The 18,254-nt window shown below is 42.1% G+C and overlaps 1 protein-coding gene across 7 annotated transcripts in view; it reads right to left on the bottom strand.

The window, feature by feature from the left end:
• The window catches only part of NFATC1 (nuclear factor of activated T cells 1), a 111,900-nt gene that overhangs the window by 76,593 nt on the left and 17,053 nt on the right, over positions 1-18,254 (bottom strand). For all 7 annotated transcript variants that reach the window (XM_015854787.2, XM_015854791.2, XM_015854793.2 and 4 more), the window contains exon 3: positions 17,494-17,653. In XM_015854787.2, coding sequence (XP_015710273.1) covers positions 17,494-17,653 — 160 coding nt within the window. The remainder of the gene's footprint in view (positions 1-17,493; positions 17,654-18,254) is intronic.

The raw sequence follows: 18,254 nt of genomic DNA, 5'->3' as shown, positions 1-18,254 counted from the left end.
AAAAAAAAAAAAAAAAAAAAAAAAAAAAAAGAAGAAGATATAACACCAGGAAACAAGACAACTCAACTGTTCTGTAAGAGCTGAGATTACTGTCTGGTCATAGTAGCTTTTTTGAATTTTATCTGACATGTTGACCAGAATGAGTGTATAATTTATGCCCTGTATGACATAACAACCATGCTACTCTCTACAGTCCCTCACTCACTTCACATTCAAAATGTAACAGAAATTCCTACAGTTTTTGTGCTGCTTTCAAGATTTATTTTTCCTTTCTGGAAATCCATTTTCCTTGGATTCACTCAAACTCTGCTTTAAGGTCCAAATGTAGTTAAGAGTTGGTCCACAAATAAAAATAAGATGGCTTGATCTTGCAAGAGCTAAGTCTAGGCAGAGTGAGAGCTGGATGGAAGAAGGAGTGAATGAAAAGCAGCAGGAGTGTGTTTTATGTGGCACTTTCTAGTGCTGCCACTTGGACTTAAATTCAACAGTGCAGCAAAAGAGCAGCTGTTCACATCATGATGAGTAAAGATCTATATAAAACTTCCAGCTGCAAATACACTGTGAGAAATTATTAATCTTAATGTAATAGAGATGCTGTATACTCATTCACTGGTTCACAAGTCATTTCTGTCCCTATTCAGGGAAAAACAGCCTTCACGGCTGCTGGCTCCCAGGACAGTCATGAGATCTCCTTTTCTAAACATCCACAAGATGCTGCTCCCTATTTCTAGGAAAATCACAATCCTAAAAAATAATTGTAATCATTAGATTTCTGAGGATGATGTCTAACACAGTAACTAACAGGCACCTGTGGCAATGGACCACTGGGACATTATTATTATTCTTGCACCCAACACAGGTGGCAAAGCAGAAGGCAATCTTCTACCATGAGACAAAGATGCCCCTTCCCTATTCTTAGCTGTTCCCAGACCTGCTTTCAGGTGATCAAAGGCAACCAGCCAACTCCGAGCCATATCACAACCCACATCCAAGAAAGCATCACCCAACTGTACAGCTGTGAACTCTTAAAACCTCAGCACAGCTCTATGAGGAGAGGGCTATTAGAGTTGTCCTCCATGGGGGGGGGAGGGGTGACACCAAACTCAGGTCACCCACCTAAATCAGATTTTCCTTCTCCTCAACAGCCTTGTGCTTTCCTGAGTTGGCTGCAGCTGGCCCTGCGCAGAAGAACCTGGATAGTTTGTACTGCTGAGCAGCCACCATGCACAGCCTTCTGGGGCCTTCCATCCTAGGCAGCCTATGTGCAAATTGCAGTTTGCCATTTATGCACAGTTTCTATGCAGAAAGCTCACACTTCTGCGCTGGCACAGGCCTTCCTGGGATCCTCTTGTGTCTGCTACAAGCAGGAAGAGCATTAGAAACTCTCTGTGCTGATGTCTTCTGGAGGATGCCAGCATCCATCCCAGTGACAGAACCATGCTACTGTATCAGCAACTTCTCCAAATGCCTCACTGTCACCTGGTGGCCCACAAGTACTGCAGTACCTGCGTGCCTCCAACTTCAGGGGTAATGGGGTGCCCAGCTACCCCTGGGGATTATCTGCTGAAGAATCAAAGCTTTTTACTGCACACCAAGGTGAATCTTGGTTTACACAGGACAGGGGCAACAGACTAGGCAAAATAGCTTTGAGTTTCACAAATGCCAGTGGGACAGTATTAGACTAGAAGTTATTACCTTCCCCTCTATTTTTACACCTACTCCAATGATATTTATTTAAACTACCACTGAAGGCAGAAATCTGGGACTATGCTTAAAGGTGTCATCTCTGTAAATATCTGGAGAACTATAAACACTGAGCCATATTATTGATGTGAATATTGGACTGTGTGTTTTGTTGCCATGAAAATTAGCATACTCCTTTGATTTTTAATTTCTCACTATGTGATCATTGATTTCCAACCACTCCTTTAAAACGACAAAATAATTCTTATGTAAGACTTCACACTATTTAGTTAGTAGAGTCAAAGACCACAGTACAGAGCAGGAACTAAAAATGAAAACTCAGTGCCATAAGCAGACAAAGCATGTTGTGCACTAATATAAGAGTTTCATGTCCCATGTTGGACATAGTATAATTAGACAGTTGAAGAGTTAAGCCCAGACTGCCTTCTCTGTTTAGGGAAAGGAAGGAGCCGGAAAGGCAGTTGTGCAATGGTCTGAAATAAACTTGATTCTTCTTTGAGTAACATGAATATTGATGGCTGCCCAGTTTCACAGCACCTTCATCCCTTTATGTACAAGCAAGTTAACGAAGAAAAGCATTTTTAGCCAATTACAGAAGTGTAGAGTGAAGATGGCTTTGACAGCAAAGAAGCAGAGAGCTGGTCACGGAGTTATGGAATTCTCTGCTAGGTTTTGCTGTATCACAGATACACATGAAATTAGAGACAGAAAATCCTATCTTAAAGCAGAAATGGCAACACATTCTGAACTTTTGGTCCTGTTCTCCTTCCACAAGCCAGCTTTGATCCACTTGGTCCTAGAGCTCTAATTACTCTACACTTTCATCTGAGAGCATGCCTTCCACAGAAAGCATCTTAATGGAGCAATAAAAATAGGCCAGGTATATTTTATGTCTCAGTTTCAAGGTTTTGACCTCCAAAACAGTCTGGTTAAAATGTGAAAAATTCTGAGATTGGATTCCACAGTGAGAGCTGTTTGAGCAATGGCGACACCACTGTTTGATGTCACCTGGATACAGAAGACCAGATTGTCTAACTGGCACAGCATGATCAGCTCTGCCCATTAGACCACCAGGGCAACAATAAACAGAAAGGTCTGTGATCTTTACCATCAAGTAAATCAAATAGGTAGGATAAAGTCTTGTGACACGCTTTCTCAAGGCCTTTGAACAGTTTTCAAGCAATCATTCTAAATATCCATGTTGGCTAGAATTATTTGGCAAAAACTGTTGCACTAGAATTTCTCTGAAGTACTGAAAAGCTCATACCACAGCCCCGTTCAAAGCTAATAAGATAACTAAATAAAACAATGCAAGTAATAATGACTGAACTTGCAAATAAAACCTTTGCAGAAGAGATTATTTGTTGCCTTAAATGGATGACACTTTGCTTTAGTTGATGTAGTAGGATGTCATTACATGAATGGGATTTGAAGAGGGTATACCATCTTCTCCTCAAAGGGAGTCAAAATGAGTACAAGTGACCAGCACCTGTGCTTTTACACCAAACTAGGACAGTATTCAGATTGATTTGTTGAAGTTAAACATGGCTCTGGCATGGATCAAGCCTGAGATAGGAACACCAATGCCTCAAAAGCCATCTGTCCTCCTCACCGTACTCAAACCTTATTTGGGTATCTCAGTTAAAGAAGTAAATCTTGGTCCTGGCTAACTGGTAAGACCATAAAGCCTGCTAGGCTCAGTGATACCTGATTAACACATCAAGCCAAAAATAAACAGGGGAAAGTTGGCTGATTCACACCACCTAGCTAACATCTACAGTCTGGACAACCATGAGGAGTAGTTAACCGTGACTACCTTCACAGCCAACAAAATGAAATTTACACTCTGAAGGTGTGACTTACCTGAGCTACTTCAGATGTTCTCACCAGAATAAAATTAATAGCTCCCCAAACTCTATAATGACAAGCCTTCCCCTGATGACAGAGAAAAACTAAGGCAATTAGTTCACTTGCAGACATCAATGCTTAGCCAAATAAAACTGAAACACAGAATTGCCCCACAACTGACCTGGGGCACAGTTCAAAGCATGTGTCTCTCACAAACCCCAGCAGTATTGGAAGAAAGATGCACCGCACCTAACCTGCAGAGACATCCAGAAGACTTTCTGTGAGAACATTCCCACAGTGGCATAGTCTGCTACAGACGTGATGTTTTGCACTTCACTGTCATACGTTTTGGGCATTTGCTCATAACTTTTCACAGCACTGGTACAAGACCATCAACTTGGACCAAGAATGGCTAAGGCTTGAAGGAACCTCTGCAGGAAATCTAGTCCAGCTCTCTGCTCAAGTGCAGACACCCAGAGTAGGTTACCCAGGACCATGTCCAGACAGTCTTTGAATGTCTCCAAGGAGGGAGACTCCACAACTGTTCTGGAATAGCAATTCAGTGTTCAGTCACCTGCATAGTAAAAAAGTGCTTCCTGGTGTTCAGGGGGCACTTGCTCTCCTGCAGTTTGTGCACATCACCTCTTGTCCTGTCACTGGGCAACACTGAAAGCAGCTTGCATCTATATTTATTGCACTCTCACTTCAAGTATTTGTGAACATTGGTAAGACCCTTCTTTGGCTTCTCTTCTCCAGGCTGAATGACCCATCTCTCTCAGACTTTATAGGTGAGGTGCTCCATTCAGTTCCTTCATCATTTTCATGGCCCTTTGTTGGACCCTCTCTAGTAGCTCCATGTTTGTCTCGTACTGTGGAATCCAGAACTGGACACAGTGCTTCATGTGTGGCCTCATTAGAGCTGAGCAGGAGGGGAAGAATCACCTCCCTTGACCTACCCATCACCCAGACCATTAATGAAGATGCTGAACATGCCTGAACCCAGTACTGAGCCCTGGTCTTGACCATCAGTTACTGGGCCACTAAGTAAACTCTGCACCACAGTTCACCACCTCTGGGCCATTCAGGCAGTTTTCAATTCACTTATCTGCCTACTCATCCATCCCAATCAGCCCATATCTCAACTGTTTGAGGACCATAAGGGTGACAGTGTCAAAGGCCTTACTGAAGTCCAGCACAACATCTGCTGCTCTCCTCTCATCTATCAGGACAGTCATTTCATTGTGGAACCCTGTCAGGTTGATCAAGGATGACTTCTTGATGAAGTAATCCCTAATGCTTCCACATGACTACTGCTGATGATTTTCTTCTCGTTCTTGTGCCCACAAATGGTTTCCATGATTAGCTGATCTATCACCTTCCCAGAGGCTGGCATATAGTTGCCTTTGTCTTTTTTCTTGCTCTTCCTGAAGACAAGTCTGATGTGCTTTCCTCCCATTTTAGGATAATTCTACCTGCTGCCATGATCAATCAAGTCATAGGAGTCACCCCACCATGTCTCCATGACCCTAACAAGACCATCTCCCTGCAACTATATGCACAATTCTAACTCATCACATTTATTCCCCATACAATGTGCATTAGTATATAGGCACTTTAGACAGGCATCACAACTTGTTGAGTTCCTAGAAAGAACTGGGGAATTTTGCTGTTATTATGACTATAGCCACCTCCCTGATTACACGCAATCTTTGGTAGTCCCTCCACAATATATATGATGTGTGTTCCTCAAACAGTGGTACTCTGCAACCCTCTGTACTCCCATACAGAAATATCAAGGCCAGCATGATCAGTGCTTCAGTTCCTCCGCTCAGATTTCTGCAGGCCTCAGGAGCAATGCATGGCTGGCACCAGGTGGTCGCATGTACCAGCTTCACCCTCAGCCTCACCCTCTGCTCCTTCCCCATGTGTGAGATGGGACTGACAAAACAGCCCTCCCTCAGATGAGAGGTGCTCATCTGTGCGGTAAATTCACTCATCTACAAAGACTGCAGTGTTCCCACTCATTTCAGCAATGCTCCACATCTTACATCTGGAGCACAGCGGAAATTCTGGAGCAGCTTCAAGCACATTTCATATGTCTTGCTGTTGCTTTTATTTTGAAGTTGGACGGTGTGTTAAAATCATAATAAAAAGGTAGACCCTAACAGTATTACTGCTTGGGCATGGTTTTATATTAAAATTTACAGTACATACCTTTCTTATACAACAGGGCAAAAACCAGTTGCTAACAACTGAAGAGACGGGAGGCTGAAGGTCAATTTTAATCATATTTTAGTTTATGGTACTCAAGACTGTAGGAACAGAAGAATTCTTTAACTCATTAGATTAATTCCCTAAAAACATCTGCTCTTAGCCACTAGGATTCAAAGTTAATGCTGGCCTATGACTAGAGCAACTATATGTGTAAAATCCATTTGACTGAGAGCTTCAGGAGCTTTATTTACACTAGCAAAATTGCAGAGCCGTTGCTACTGTCTGCACTGCCACCGTACTGTTTTGCTGTTTGGAAAAAGCTCTCAAAATGTGCATCCACTTCTGCTACTGTTCTTCTGCTGGCAGTGGGGCTGGACGAGTTCACTTATTTCAAGGTTTTCCTCACAACTGAGAGGGATTAGAAAACGGGGCTTTGATGTGTTCAGGACATGTGCTTGACATTACTTATGTACCTAGACGCTAGCACATGTGCCTGCAAGTTGTGGTCTCAATTGTTTGTCCCTGTCAGCTCATATTTTCAGCTATGGGTGGAGTTTGTGTAAAATTATTCTACTAAATGCCATTTAATATTCAGCAATAACCTTCAATCTATATTCAATAACTGCATTTGATTATACATTCAGGAATACTTTAATATTGTAGAATATAAAATGCAATACAAAAGGCCCATGTGATGAAAACAAAATCATCACAGTAGAAGAGGCTGAATGCCAATGTAAAAGACACTTGGAAAATTTTTTTGCAGAATATTTAAGGATTATTGATCCATAAATGTAAAAAAATATACCCATTCCAAATCATTTTGTGATTTCTTACAAACATGAGGAGATATTTATTGATTTTTTGTAGCTTTTAAAGCACTCTGTGAAGACAGGCTCTATCTAAATATCTAAATAGTGATACACACACAAACAAACCTGTATGGTGTTGCGTTCTGTTTCAACCAAACAAAATACTCTTCTATGACATAGGTTACAAGATGTTAAAACATTGAGCTCTGCAAAGAGTGGCAGTATTTTGTTTGCCTTCCTGCCTCCCCCAGAAAGTGTTATCTCCTGGTGGCTTACCCAAGGTGGAAAAACTAATCCGACCCACACCAGTTACCCTTCTTCAGAACTTCATTTGGCTTTTAGACATGCCATTCCTCTTCAAGTCAATGAGTTTTACTGCTAAATCTAGCCCGAATGCACCGCCAATTTTCTCTGGTCTTTTTCTTTTAGAAATGAAGGCACTTGGTACATATACAGCAATGAAACTGTATTAAAAGCCACAGCAGGTGGAGAATAATATAACCCAGGGAAATTTTTGTTTTTGACTCGACTCGCTATCAAAGCTATGCACAAAGCACACCAAGGCACAGTAAATAAAGACATTTCACACAGACAAGCATGAAATCTTCCAAAACAAAGAAAATTAAATTAACTTTCAACTAAAGAACACACTGCAGTGAAACACTAAATGAGCCATTCTAATTAAAAACATGCTGCGAATCTCCTACTTTCCACCAAGAAAAAAAAAATCACGCTAGTGTTTGTACATGTATAGCCACACTCTAAAACCAGTCAAGCAGCTTTCAAGCCAAACAATGCAAGACACAGCATCTCGGAACTACAAAACATATTGAAACTATTTCCAGAGCAATCATAACAACAACATGCTAGGCGAGGATCTTCAGGGAGGGGTTCACTCCCTGATGCTGCCCACTGTATTTGGCACAGGGCTAGCAGCACCCGTGCAGCATCCTGTCCCTCACCCCATAGCCAGCAACCTCCCAGTGTATGCAGCCCTACACACCAGTGCTTGCTTTGGCAATGGTTAGTCTCATCCAAAACACAGCTTGTAAACAAAGCCTAATGCACCCACATGCATACACAGGAGAGTTGAAGAGCTGGTAGTCCTGGCCTGAGGCAAGCATGGGCAGCTGCTGCGCAAGCTCTTCCACACAGCTCTGTTCGAGCCTCCTAATCCCTGCATGCTGCAGGCTCAGGTCCCTCTCATGGTAGTGCTAAATCAAGCCACAGCCTCAGATGAGCATGCTGAGATGGGAATGAAAAGTCCAGGCTAACTCTTTGCCTCTAAGCAGGGTTAGGGTTTCATGTACAGCTCAGTTCTGAGCAGCTCTCCAGAAATGAAATGCAATCCCTTTTCCAACCCACTTCCTTCTATTTATTTACCTATTTTCAGAGCCACAATATACTGTGGGCTTCCTAGACACTAGCCACTGGCCTTTAATGGGCAGAGAGCCAACAGGGTGCAAATGAATGGCTTGTTATGCACAGCAAAGATGGACAACCTGCGCAGAACATGTATGATATGCTGATACTGCTATTCTGATGCAGGCAGAGAAACAAGTACCAGATAAATATAGCAGACTTTGGTGACTGATATAAATTACAGACTTAAGTAATATGAAAAAAGATGCATCTCTCCCAAAGACAGAGGAAAAGTAGGGAATATTTTGCTTTTTCATTATTTCTGAATTGCTACCAAGACATCCAGTTAAACCTGCAGAGAGACATAGATTTCATGCAGAAATTAGATGTTTTTCAGACAGGTGAGAAAGTCAGCATATTGACAAAAGAATGAAAAGATGAGATCATCCTAGAGAACCTCAAAATCAAAAGGACTGGGGAGAAGGAGGATCCAGGTAACAGCTTTCACCTGAAAACCACTAGAAGGAAACAGGCATATGTGGGGAGAGCCCTGAAAATGATATCCACAGATTTTTAAGAAAGAAAAGCTATTAAATACCCTGAAAACCATCCAAGAGGTCTGCAAGGACAGAGCACAGATTCTACAACCTGCTCCCTTTTTTCATGCTGTTTTCAGCCAGCTGGCAGTCTCCTATGCTCGTGTCTGATACCCACCCTCTAGTAGTTCTGGTGCAAGACAGTGTAAGTGTCTTAGTGAGATTCACATTTGGTGGTGACACTGTATTATCAATGTAACAAAGAACAAAAGTTGTTGAAGGGGACTTGGCTGTAGGTAACTGAAATGATGAGGAACTCCCAAAAATATAGCATTGCCATGCCTGCAAGTGTTGTTTACTTTTATTGTGGCTCCAATCGAAACCCATGCAGTAGACTTTTAATCCTTAATGTACATTACGTCTGCATGCAAACCACAAGCAGGAGTTTCTCTGTTTTATTGGGTATTGAAACATTAAAAACAGGTGTTTTAAAACCGTATTACAAATCTGTCTGCAACCTGTATTATTTTTACTACGTGCAAGTAAATTGATCACTAGTGTATTTCAATTGTTTTAGTGAAAATACACAACTGCTAAATTATTTCTTAAACATGTGGAGAGAGAGAAAGTTTATTTGATTTTGCTCCACTGACAGCAGACAACATACTTCATTCATATATATTTATATAGCAGATGCTGTAATGGATCATCTCTTTTAGGGCATGTATCAAAGAACATCTCTTGAGCTATTCTTCATGGGGAAAGCGGAGATAAATCCCTGCTCATAATGAAAGCTGCAACGTACTTCTAGAGAGCAACTGAGTAATCTGACACCGTATTTTCCACGGATTCAGTCTGTTAGTTGGAACAATGACTGATTAAAATGGAAAATCTACACTATTGCCACATATACCAACATTCCAGATTATAAGGTATAGTACAGATGTGATTTTACTTTTCTTACATACAAAAACTAGAGAGGACAAAGCAGAAATTATTCCAATGGAGTTACATTGACATGAAAGTGGTCTAAAATATGAGCTGGCCCCACAATACCTTCATGCAGAATGCACTCAATATAATTTTTGTGGTGTTCTATGTAATTTGGAGTACCAAGAAGGAAAATAAATTCTTTGCCCTGAGATATTACTTTTAGGAATAGAGGACAGATGTCTAGTTGCTGAAGCAGACTTGTAAAAAATTAATCACTTGCCTCATACAGGTTAGCAGTATTTGGCAGGTAGGTTAGCACAGCTCATAATGAAGCATCTGGCTTTTGGTAGAGCTGCATTTTAATTTTAACTGTGTTTTGTTTCAGTCTTTGGGCCCATATAAACGTGCAATAATCTGATAAGTCTGGAGCAGGTTTGCTGATTGATAACATTGGTGTAGATCTTCTACACTGTAACAAAAACTGCAGCCAAATGAATTAGTAACTGTGACTCAAGCTCAGAACAGTGCCTGGGTAACCACTGCTGTACCTCCCTACCAACTCATTTTAAACCCAGTTCTCAATCTCTTACCCATTCAAATTATTTTTTTAAGATGAGCTAAATTAACTACAGTAAGCAACTCCTAGAACGTAACTACAAACTTACATAGTCTTATGTATGAACACCATGCTGAGTGCGGAGCACCCTGCTGGAATGCCCCAATACTGCTTACAATGCCTTTTTTGTTTGTTTTGAAGCTTGAGTTCTGGTAATTCCATCACCAGAGAAGAATATCCCTCTCTTCACAATCACATCTCATTCATCTCATCTCTTTTGGGCAGTATGCATGTTCTGAACACAGCACACAAGAGTCAATCCTCATCAGACATCTCCAATGAACACCTCGAGCCCTCACTACAAACTGCAGCCCCTTCCATCCAACCGCCCTGATGTGCTGGTTCCACAAAAGCAGGATCAAACATCCCACTAGTTCTATGCTTTTGTTCCTCCTTTTTATTTTATTTAACTTTTTAAGAAAAATATTAAAAAAATGAAATGTTTTGTTACTTATATATTTATGATGGTGCCTATCTTACAAGGGCTGCTCTAAAAGTAATGCCTCCTGTTTTATTATGCTGGCCTACCAGTCAGATAGTGGTGGTATGGCAACAGAGGCTGAACCTTCCCACTGACACTCCATTACGTGTTGTTGCTGTGTGACAGATGGCAGCAGAGTCTGAAAAAATGGGGTCTCATGTGCATGTGTGTATGGAGCAAAGACATGTCACTGAATTCCTCCACATGGTAAAAAGGGCACCGACTGACATTCACTGACACCTGCTGAACATTCATGGAGACCAAACTGTGAGCACAGTCAGGCAGTGAGTGGTGCATTTCAGCAGTAGAGACAGCAACAGTGGGTCACCTTCTCTGGTGCAGATGTTTATGAGCATGGCATGCAGTCTCTTGTTAATGGCTGGTGAAAATCCATAGCTAATGGCAGTGAATATATTAAAAAATAGTGTTCTGTAGGTGAGAATTTCCTCTGTCAAACAGTGTTATTGTGCTCTTTGTATCTGCTGTAGTTTCCATGAAAATAATTAGGAGGCATTACTTTCAGAGCAACTTATGCATACATGGCCTAAGATGTTTCCTCTTCACTTCAGCGTGGCCCAGGCAAGCCAAAAGGTTAGACACCCATGAATCTGAGCATGAATTAAACAAATGCTAATTTTGTTTTTACCTGGGCGTCTCAAAAGTGAGCACAAAAAAAGGCATTTGGGAGCACAGTTCTGCAAGTTCATTTGCAGCACCCTTAGCAGCAGTAACACAAATGCCCAGTTTGTGCAGGTGTTTTCCAAATGCACTGCTGTGAGGAAACTGCCTACATCAGCCACTTTCTTTGTTGTTTCTGTCTTCATTAACTGCTACCCACTGGAGGACAGTCCTACACCCACAAAAACACTCCCAACTTATTTTGTTGTGTAGAGAACAGAAAGGGGACAGATTTCTTGTTTTTTGTTGTCTTGTTCACTGATGTAGCGTGACAGATGAGGACAACATGAATGAAGAAAAAGAAAATGAAGACTACTACTTTTATGCTCAATTTTTCTTGGCTTTACGAAGACTTACATCATATTGTTTCCAGACTTTTAGTGTATGCGAGTTGTTCATCACCAAAGCCATCAGAAGAGGGGAACAGAAGAGATGGTTCTATGAGATAAAGTTGCCTCCTCTGCTTCTTTGCTAGGTCTGACCAGGATGGAAAATATTCATTCATCCATGTAAAAGAGGTGCCATGAAACAGCAACGACACAGTTTGCATCTTATCAGTAACTGCCAGAGGACAGTGAGAAGAATGACAGAAACATAGAATATCCTGAATTGGAAGGGACACACGCGGATAATTGAGTCCAACTCCTGGCTCCACACAGCACCACACAAAATTCAAATCCTAACTCTGAGAACATTGTCCAAACACTTCCTGAACTCCATAAACTTGGGGCCATGGCCAGTGCCCTGTGAATCCTGTTCCAGGCCTCTCAGTTCACAACTTATTCTGGATATCCAGCCTGAACTTTCTCTGTCACAGCTCCATGCCATTCCTTCAGGTCCTATTGCTGTCACCACAGGGCCAGAATACTAGCAGTGTTTAGCTCTGTGCTAACAGGGACAGCGTATCCCAGGCTACAGCAATCCATATGTAAAGCAAGAAATGGAGGAGAGGATCCTGGACAATGAAAGATGACTTAATGGCACTTAGATGCAAACCCTCTTTGTCCACAGTAAGATGCGGGGGCCATTCCAAGCACACGGCTGACCTTCGAACACCACCACTAACCTGTGCTTTTGGAGTTGCCAGTGAATCTGAACTGAAAGTAAACCTAGTAAACTGTTCTAAATGCTTCAGGCTGGAAAACCAGATTAAATATCTCGTCATCCTAACAGTCAGGATATGTCCTACAGCATCAGCTAGGCTGAGCATGGATGAGGCACCATTTTAAAAGGAGAGTGGAGGGTATCACCCGAATGCTGGCTGGTGGAAATTTTGTTTATTTACTTGGAAAGGGCTGATGCTCTAAACAGCAGAGGCCTGTGCCCAAGACCACTCATAAATCAGAGTTGAAGCTGCACTTTCAGGGTCATTAAATTCTCACTGGCTGACAGTAACACTCTTCCCAGAGTGGCTCCATTCTGGACTTGGCCCTTCCTGGGCAGGCCATAAGCTACCTATATGGAAGTGCCCTGTGGGACCAAGCTGTATATGAAATACCAAAAAAAGAGAAACTCCCTTCTTCCCCAAAAAATGATCTTCTAATGATGAAAAGCTGCAATAAAAAAACTTTCAGTGGGCATTCTTCCATTTGTTGGATTTATAGAAGCAATAACAGCCTTAAAACATCTGCCAAATCATTCTACTTTTCAGTTTTGATTATCTGTCTGCTAGTTTGAGGTTAGTGTTAACTATACAGATGCAAGAAGTGAGAAAGCTGTTCTGCTTAGATTTATTCCTATGAAGAATAAGGCTGTCTAAAGTAAGGCAATAAAACATAGGCTCCTTGTTTGATTTGTTGTATGGTCACATGGCTTTGTGCTATTAATTGCAACCTGGCTAACAGGTGTTTGCTAGTGTCTTTATATTCTCACATAAGAAGGGATTATATTTCTATCTGGATAAAAGGGTGACACTGTCTTCTATAAAGAAGTTAAAAACAGCACAGAGTCCACTGTGGTACCACAAACTAAATCTTCTTTTACTAACAAGAATATGGCCTTTTCTCTGCTCTGACCAATGAACAGTGGTAAAGGAAAAGTATTTAACACAATTTTTTCCACATCCACTCCTCTCGGTTAGGCATCAGGCTACCAGGAGATGAACCCATCATGGACTGTTCTTCCTCCAGCTCCCTTGACTCACCCAGTAATGGTGGTGACCCTGCCCCTTAAAAACTCTCACTGTTTTGGGTCCCCTACCAAGAAAGCACTTAAATACACACTCCAGGTATGTGAGACATCCCATACTGTTTGCTTAAAAATGCAGCACAAACTCACCTTTGCTGCACAGCATCACTGCATTGCTGGGAAGGACTTGCCCTGTTCAGCGTGGAAAAGCTGTTATCCTTTCATCTCCTTCCTGTCATCAGCTGTGAACGTCTCTTTTCAGTCCTTTCCTTTAGCTGTTAATTTTTCTCTTCCTCCCATACTGTTTGTGTAACTGCACAGCTCTATTACCTCATGCTGTCAACTATTTGTGAAGCAGTATGTGTGAAGCAGCGCTACATGAGGCTGTGAGGTTCAAACATAATACCCCAATCTGAATGCATTTGCAGCTCACTGGACTGACTACAACCCCCTGAAGTTACAATGGTTTGATATCTCTAAGGGGCTCATGCAAGATATTCATAGCTCTTGGGTCCTTACGCTGAAAGGATTCAGATAGGTATCTGTGGTAGCCAGTGGCAGGACTTCTGCAAGGCCTTTTATAAGGTCCAGCATCACACTCGTATCTCCAAATTGCAGACATAATGATATGAAAGGTGGATAAGTATTGGTTGGATGATCACAGCAAGAGATTTCATGTACAGAGCACACAAACCACAGGCAGCCTGTAGCATCCCACTACAGAGCACATGATATAGCGAAAGGCAAAGCAGCATTCACAGTATCTTCAGTATTAATACATTTTTTTCCCAATAAGAACACAAATCCAGGCCAATGCTCGGTATCTAGATTAAAAAACAAAACCAAAAACCCACTCCTATAAATCATTTTCTCCCTCTTTCCTAACTGATTTCTCTATCTCATATTGAGATTGAACTAGGAGAGAATTCCTGGCATAGTTTATGTTTAAAAAAATAATAACTAAATCATAATCACAACTTCTGAATGTGCTTATTCGACTATTCTGCGAATTCTTTTCTTTCACCTTTTACTCCAGTTTCCTATGGGAGTAATTCATATGCTTTAATTAAACATTCTTGAGTATATGGACTTTATCTCACAGATATACCGCACCCGGCTTGTAAAAATTCCACCTCAAGCAGCCAAAGTACTTCACTTATGCCAAAGAGGAGTTCTTAATTAGAGCAACTACAGACCATGTATTTATAATCTGGTGTCATCATTTTCCATCGATCCCAAACTTTTACCTGCAGATTACTTACCTGCGGCTGAAACAGAATCATACCTGGCTAGAATGTAACCCCCAACTTGTGCAACTGTTCATTGCCACTTTTAAAATGAAGACTGGAAGATGTTCCAAATGGAAGAAATATCTAAGATGTTTTAAGAATTTTTTAAAGATATTCAGACTAGCAGGTTTGATTTCACTCCCAGAGTGGTCACATCTCCAGGCACTAGCCTCACATGACACTGTGTGATGCTTGCAGCCTACTGGGGCACTGGACGGACACTGACTTAGAGGGGGAGAGTACCCCAATCTGAAATCACCAGAGGAAATTACAAGCAGCGAAATACTTCCACAAGCCAGCAGATAAAAGCTAGTGCCAGCCTTGAGCTCATCGGCATTGCTCCCCAGCACCCCTTGTTTGCCAGTGCTCTGCAGCATTTTTAGCTTCCTAGGTGAGCCAGCTCCCCTTACTCTCAAAATGCTTAGCAATCAAGAACAGGGCTCAGGGCTGCTGCAGCAGCCAAACATCCGCACAGGCATGGGGAAAACATGTGAGAGGGGAATATCATGCTACAGGACTCAGCAAAAGCACTCATAGGCAACTTCACGCTCCTAAGTGCAGAAAGGAGGGTGCAGCCATCCCACAAAAAACATCCAAAGGAAATCCTGCTGGCATGAAACAGATTGGGAGACAGCCTGCAGGAGTCCCCAGTAAGCAAGCCCTAGGCAGCTGATGGAGAAGTGGCAAAAGCAAGTGTCACTTCTCAGCAGCAGGTCGGGACAGGACTGTGCTGCTTTGGGCAGCCCACGGAGCCTGCCAGGCTTGTTGCTACAGTGGGTCATCAGCAGTTCTCACCCAAAGGTGAGCTTGGAAGCTTGGGCACCTTTCTGTATAAGTGAATAGAGTAAAACCCCTGACCTGAACACTTGCAGCACCTGGAAATATCTTGATTCAGAGCTGCATTTTACAGCTTGGTTCAGTTGCAGAATTATCAGAAGTTACTCTCTAGGTTACTTCCTCTTCCTTTATTTATTTGTAACCATTTTCTTTTTTTTTCGTTTTTTTTTTTTTTTTCCCTTTTTTTTTTGACATTCATCATCCATTTCTGGTCTGAATCAGCAGCTGTTAAGTTTTTCCTCACACAGATAACTGTGGCTGAGATGACAATGTAAGTACAGAGGAGTTTTCTCTGACCCTCTTTGTAATTTTTCTCTTTGTAGGAAAAGATGTTCAGGTTGTAGTAAGAGTACAAAAAAATACATTAATCTTTATTAAACCGGTAGAGCCAATTGACATGGCTTGGACTGGCTGCTTCCTCCCTTTTCCCTTAATGCCCATCCACTGCTTCCTCCCCTCTCCTCTCTTTGGACACTGTGTTTGAAAGCTGCACGCACACTCCCTACAGGCTGGGACAGAGGATGATAGGGGAAACGTCTGGATGCACTTAGTCCAATTAAGTGTTGGCATCACATTCAGTCTTTCCAAAGAGCACGTAGGAAACTGTAAATGTAAGGCAGGCCACTGTGAATTGATGTGTCCCCATTTACATTTCCTTGCATCAAGTCACAAACAGAGTAGGTATTAATTGTCATCAAGTGCACTGTCACAAAACCCTCTTTAATATAATTCACAAGTGTTCTGCTAAAACCTTTAGTCTTTCAGCAGATCAGTTCCATAATCCCGTGCCACTGATGAGTTTTGGCAGAGATGAAGAGCAAACTGTGTTTGCTGCTGACAACTCTGCCACACTTTCCGTTTTTAGCTGCTGCACCAGTACACAAAATCTGTAATGGCACTCCCTGCTGAATGTCATTTCAAACTGGCAGCATTCCTCCAAGCTGTGTGCTTGCTGAGAGAGCTTTAACGCAAACAAACAGACACAAACGCGCCCCACAGATCACCCTGTGCCACCCGGCTTTTCCTAACACCGCTCCTCTGACAGGAAGATTTTGTGGCATAAAGCCAAGCTGAACACAGAGCCAGCTTGTGCCTCACTCCCACAGATGGTGCCATGACATCCGTGGGGCCTCCTGAGCCAGGACAGTAGAAATACATGGGGTCCCCTGCACAGAGACTCACAGCCCAGGCAGAGAGCACTCACAAGTTAACTCTGGGGTAAGAACGCAGCCACAGAGGAGGGACAAGAACAGCCAACTCTCTCCCATTTCTTTCTTTCTTTCTTTCTTTTTTTCATAAACAACTAAATCTTGTTCTTCCTGCTGCTGAGAAAACTCCTTCAAAAATGAATGAGACTAGTCATGTAACTGAATTAAGGGTCAGCTTACAGTGTTATTAAATTAAATGCTTTTATATACAGTAACTGAAGAGCTTGGTAGGATTCACGAAACTGGATTCAGACTTCCCTTGATATTTTCCAAAGTGGTTAGGAGGGTTTAAGGATCTAAACAGAACAAACTCATAAAGCCGTGCTTTGCACACTGCAACATCTAAAACAGCAGCATACTTCCACATTGCTGCTATGGCTTTGCCTCCAACATGTGCTCACAGCTCTGATTAGATCCAACCGCAAATTCAGGACTAAATGTACTGAGACACATCCCCAGCTGATTCCAGTATAAACTGCATGTCCGGAATCTGACTGCACAGACAGGTCCACGGTCGCAGCATTCCAGCTATGCATCTCCAAGTTGTGTATTGATGCACAGAAAAGCAGGAATGCATTTGTGCCATATTCACATTGCTAGGACTGCTAAGCAAATAATCATGAGAAGGAAAGAAAGAGAGCGAACGGATGCTATTGCCTTATCTGTAATAAAGGCTTAGTCCACCAAGTTTAAAATATTTAAAATATGCTCCTCAGGTATGCTTACACACAGTCATCTCTGAAGACATGAAAAACCTCCTGCCACGCTTCTCAGGTCTGAAGAATACATCATGCTCATCACAGTGTGCCAAGACAAACAACCTGTGCTTCCAGTGCACATTTTGGTACCTGTACAATAGGGTGGCCCCCAGCAGATGCCTTCACAGCCCCTCGACTGCCTTCTGTCTCATAATGAGCTCGGTGGTGGGATTTCGGCTGCACTTCAATACGCAGTTCGTAAGGTCCTGAGTGAGATGGCAGCTGCCAATCAAGGGCAGGCAGGGATGGGCTATAATGGAAAGGAAAAAGTATTAAAAATTAACATCAAGTACAGTATGACAAACCACAAGCATCCAGAACTATTACTTTAGAGACCACGTTTCACAGTTCATCCTTCACCATCTTACATTCAAAATTTCATCAGAATGGATAATGCCACGACACAAGTAATTTAAGAGATAATGGTTATTCTATGAAGATTTATGGATTGAGCATAGTTGATAGTCCAGACGCTATCTAGTTTGTAAACAAAATGGAAAAACACTAGGAGGCAGCTTACAAAGATCTTAATATATTGATTCTTGAATCAATAGGACAAAGACAGGCAGAAAGATGGAGAGGAATTTTAGGTGAGAGTATTTCAGCTGCGAAGGACAACGCCAAACCAGCTCTGGAGAAGTTACAAGTTACTAATCCAATGGATTAAAACAAATCTGCATAGTTTACAAGCAATAACAAGGCCATTTCCCAGCTTTCTTGCAAACAAGAGAACATGTCAGAGGGTCTCAAAGCACAGTCTCTCACACACCACAAGGAAGCAAGACCTAAAGTCAAAACGTGGTTACAAATCCTACCAGTGATGACGCACAAGCCAGAAGAAAATCCAGCTC

The sequence above is a fragment of the Coturnix japonica genome, chromosome 2 (assembly GCF_001577835.2).
Source record: "Coturnix japonica isolate 7356 chromosome 2, Coturnix japonica 2.1, whole genome shotgun sequence".
In the NCBI taxonomy this organism is placed as follows: Eukaryota; Metazoa; Chordata; class Aves; order Galliformes; family Phasianidae; genus Coturnix; species Coturnix japonica.
Note: the sequence above shows the minus strand (reverse complement) of the source record. Positions and strands in the feature narration are given on the sequence as shown.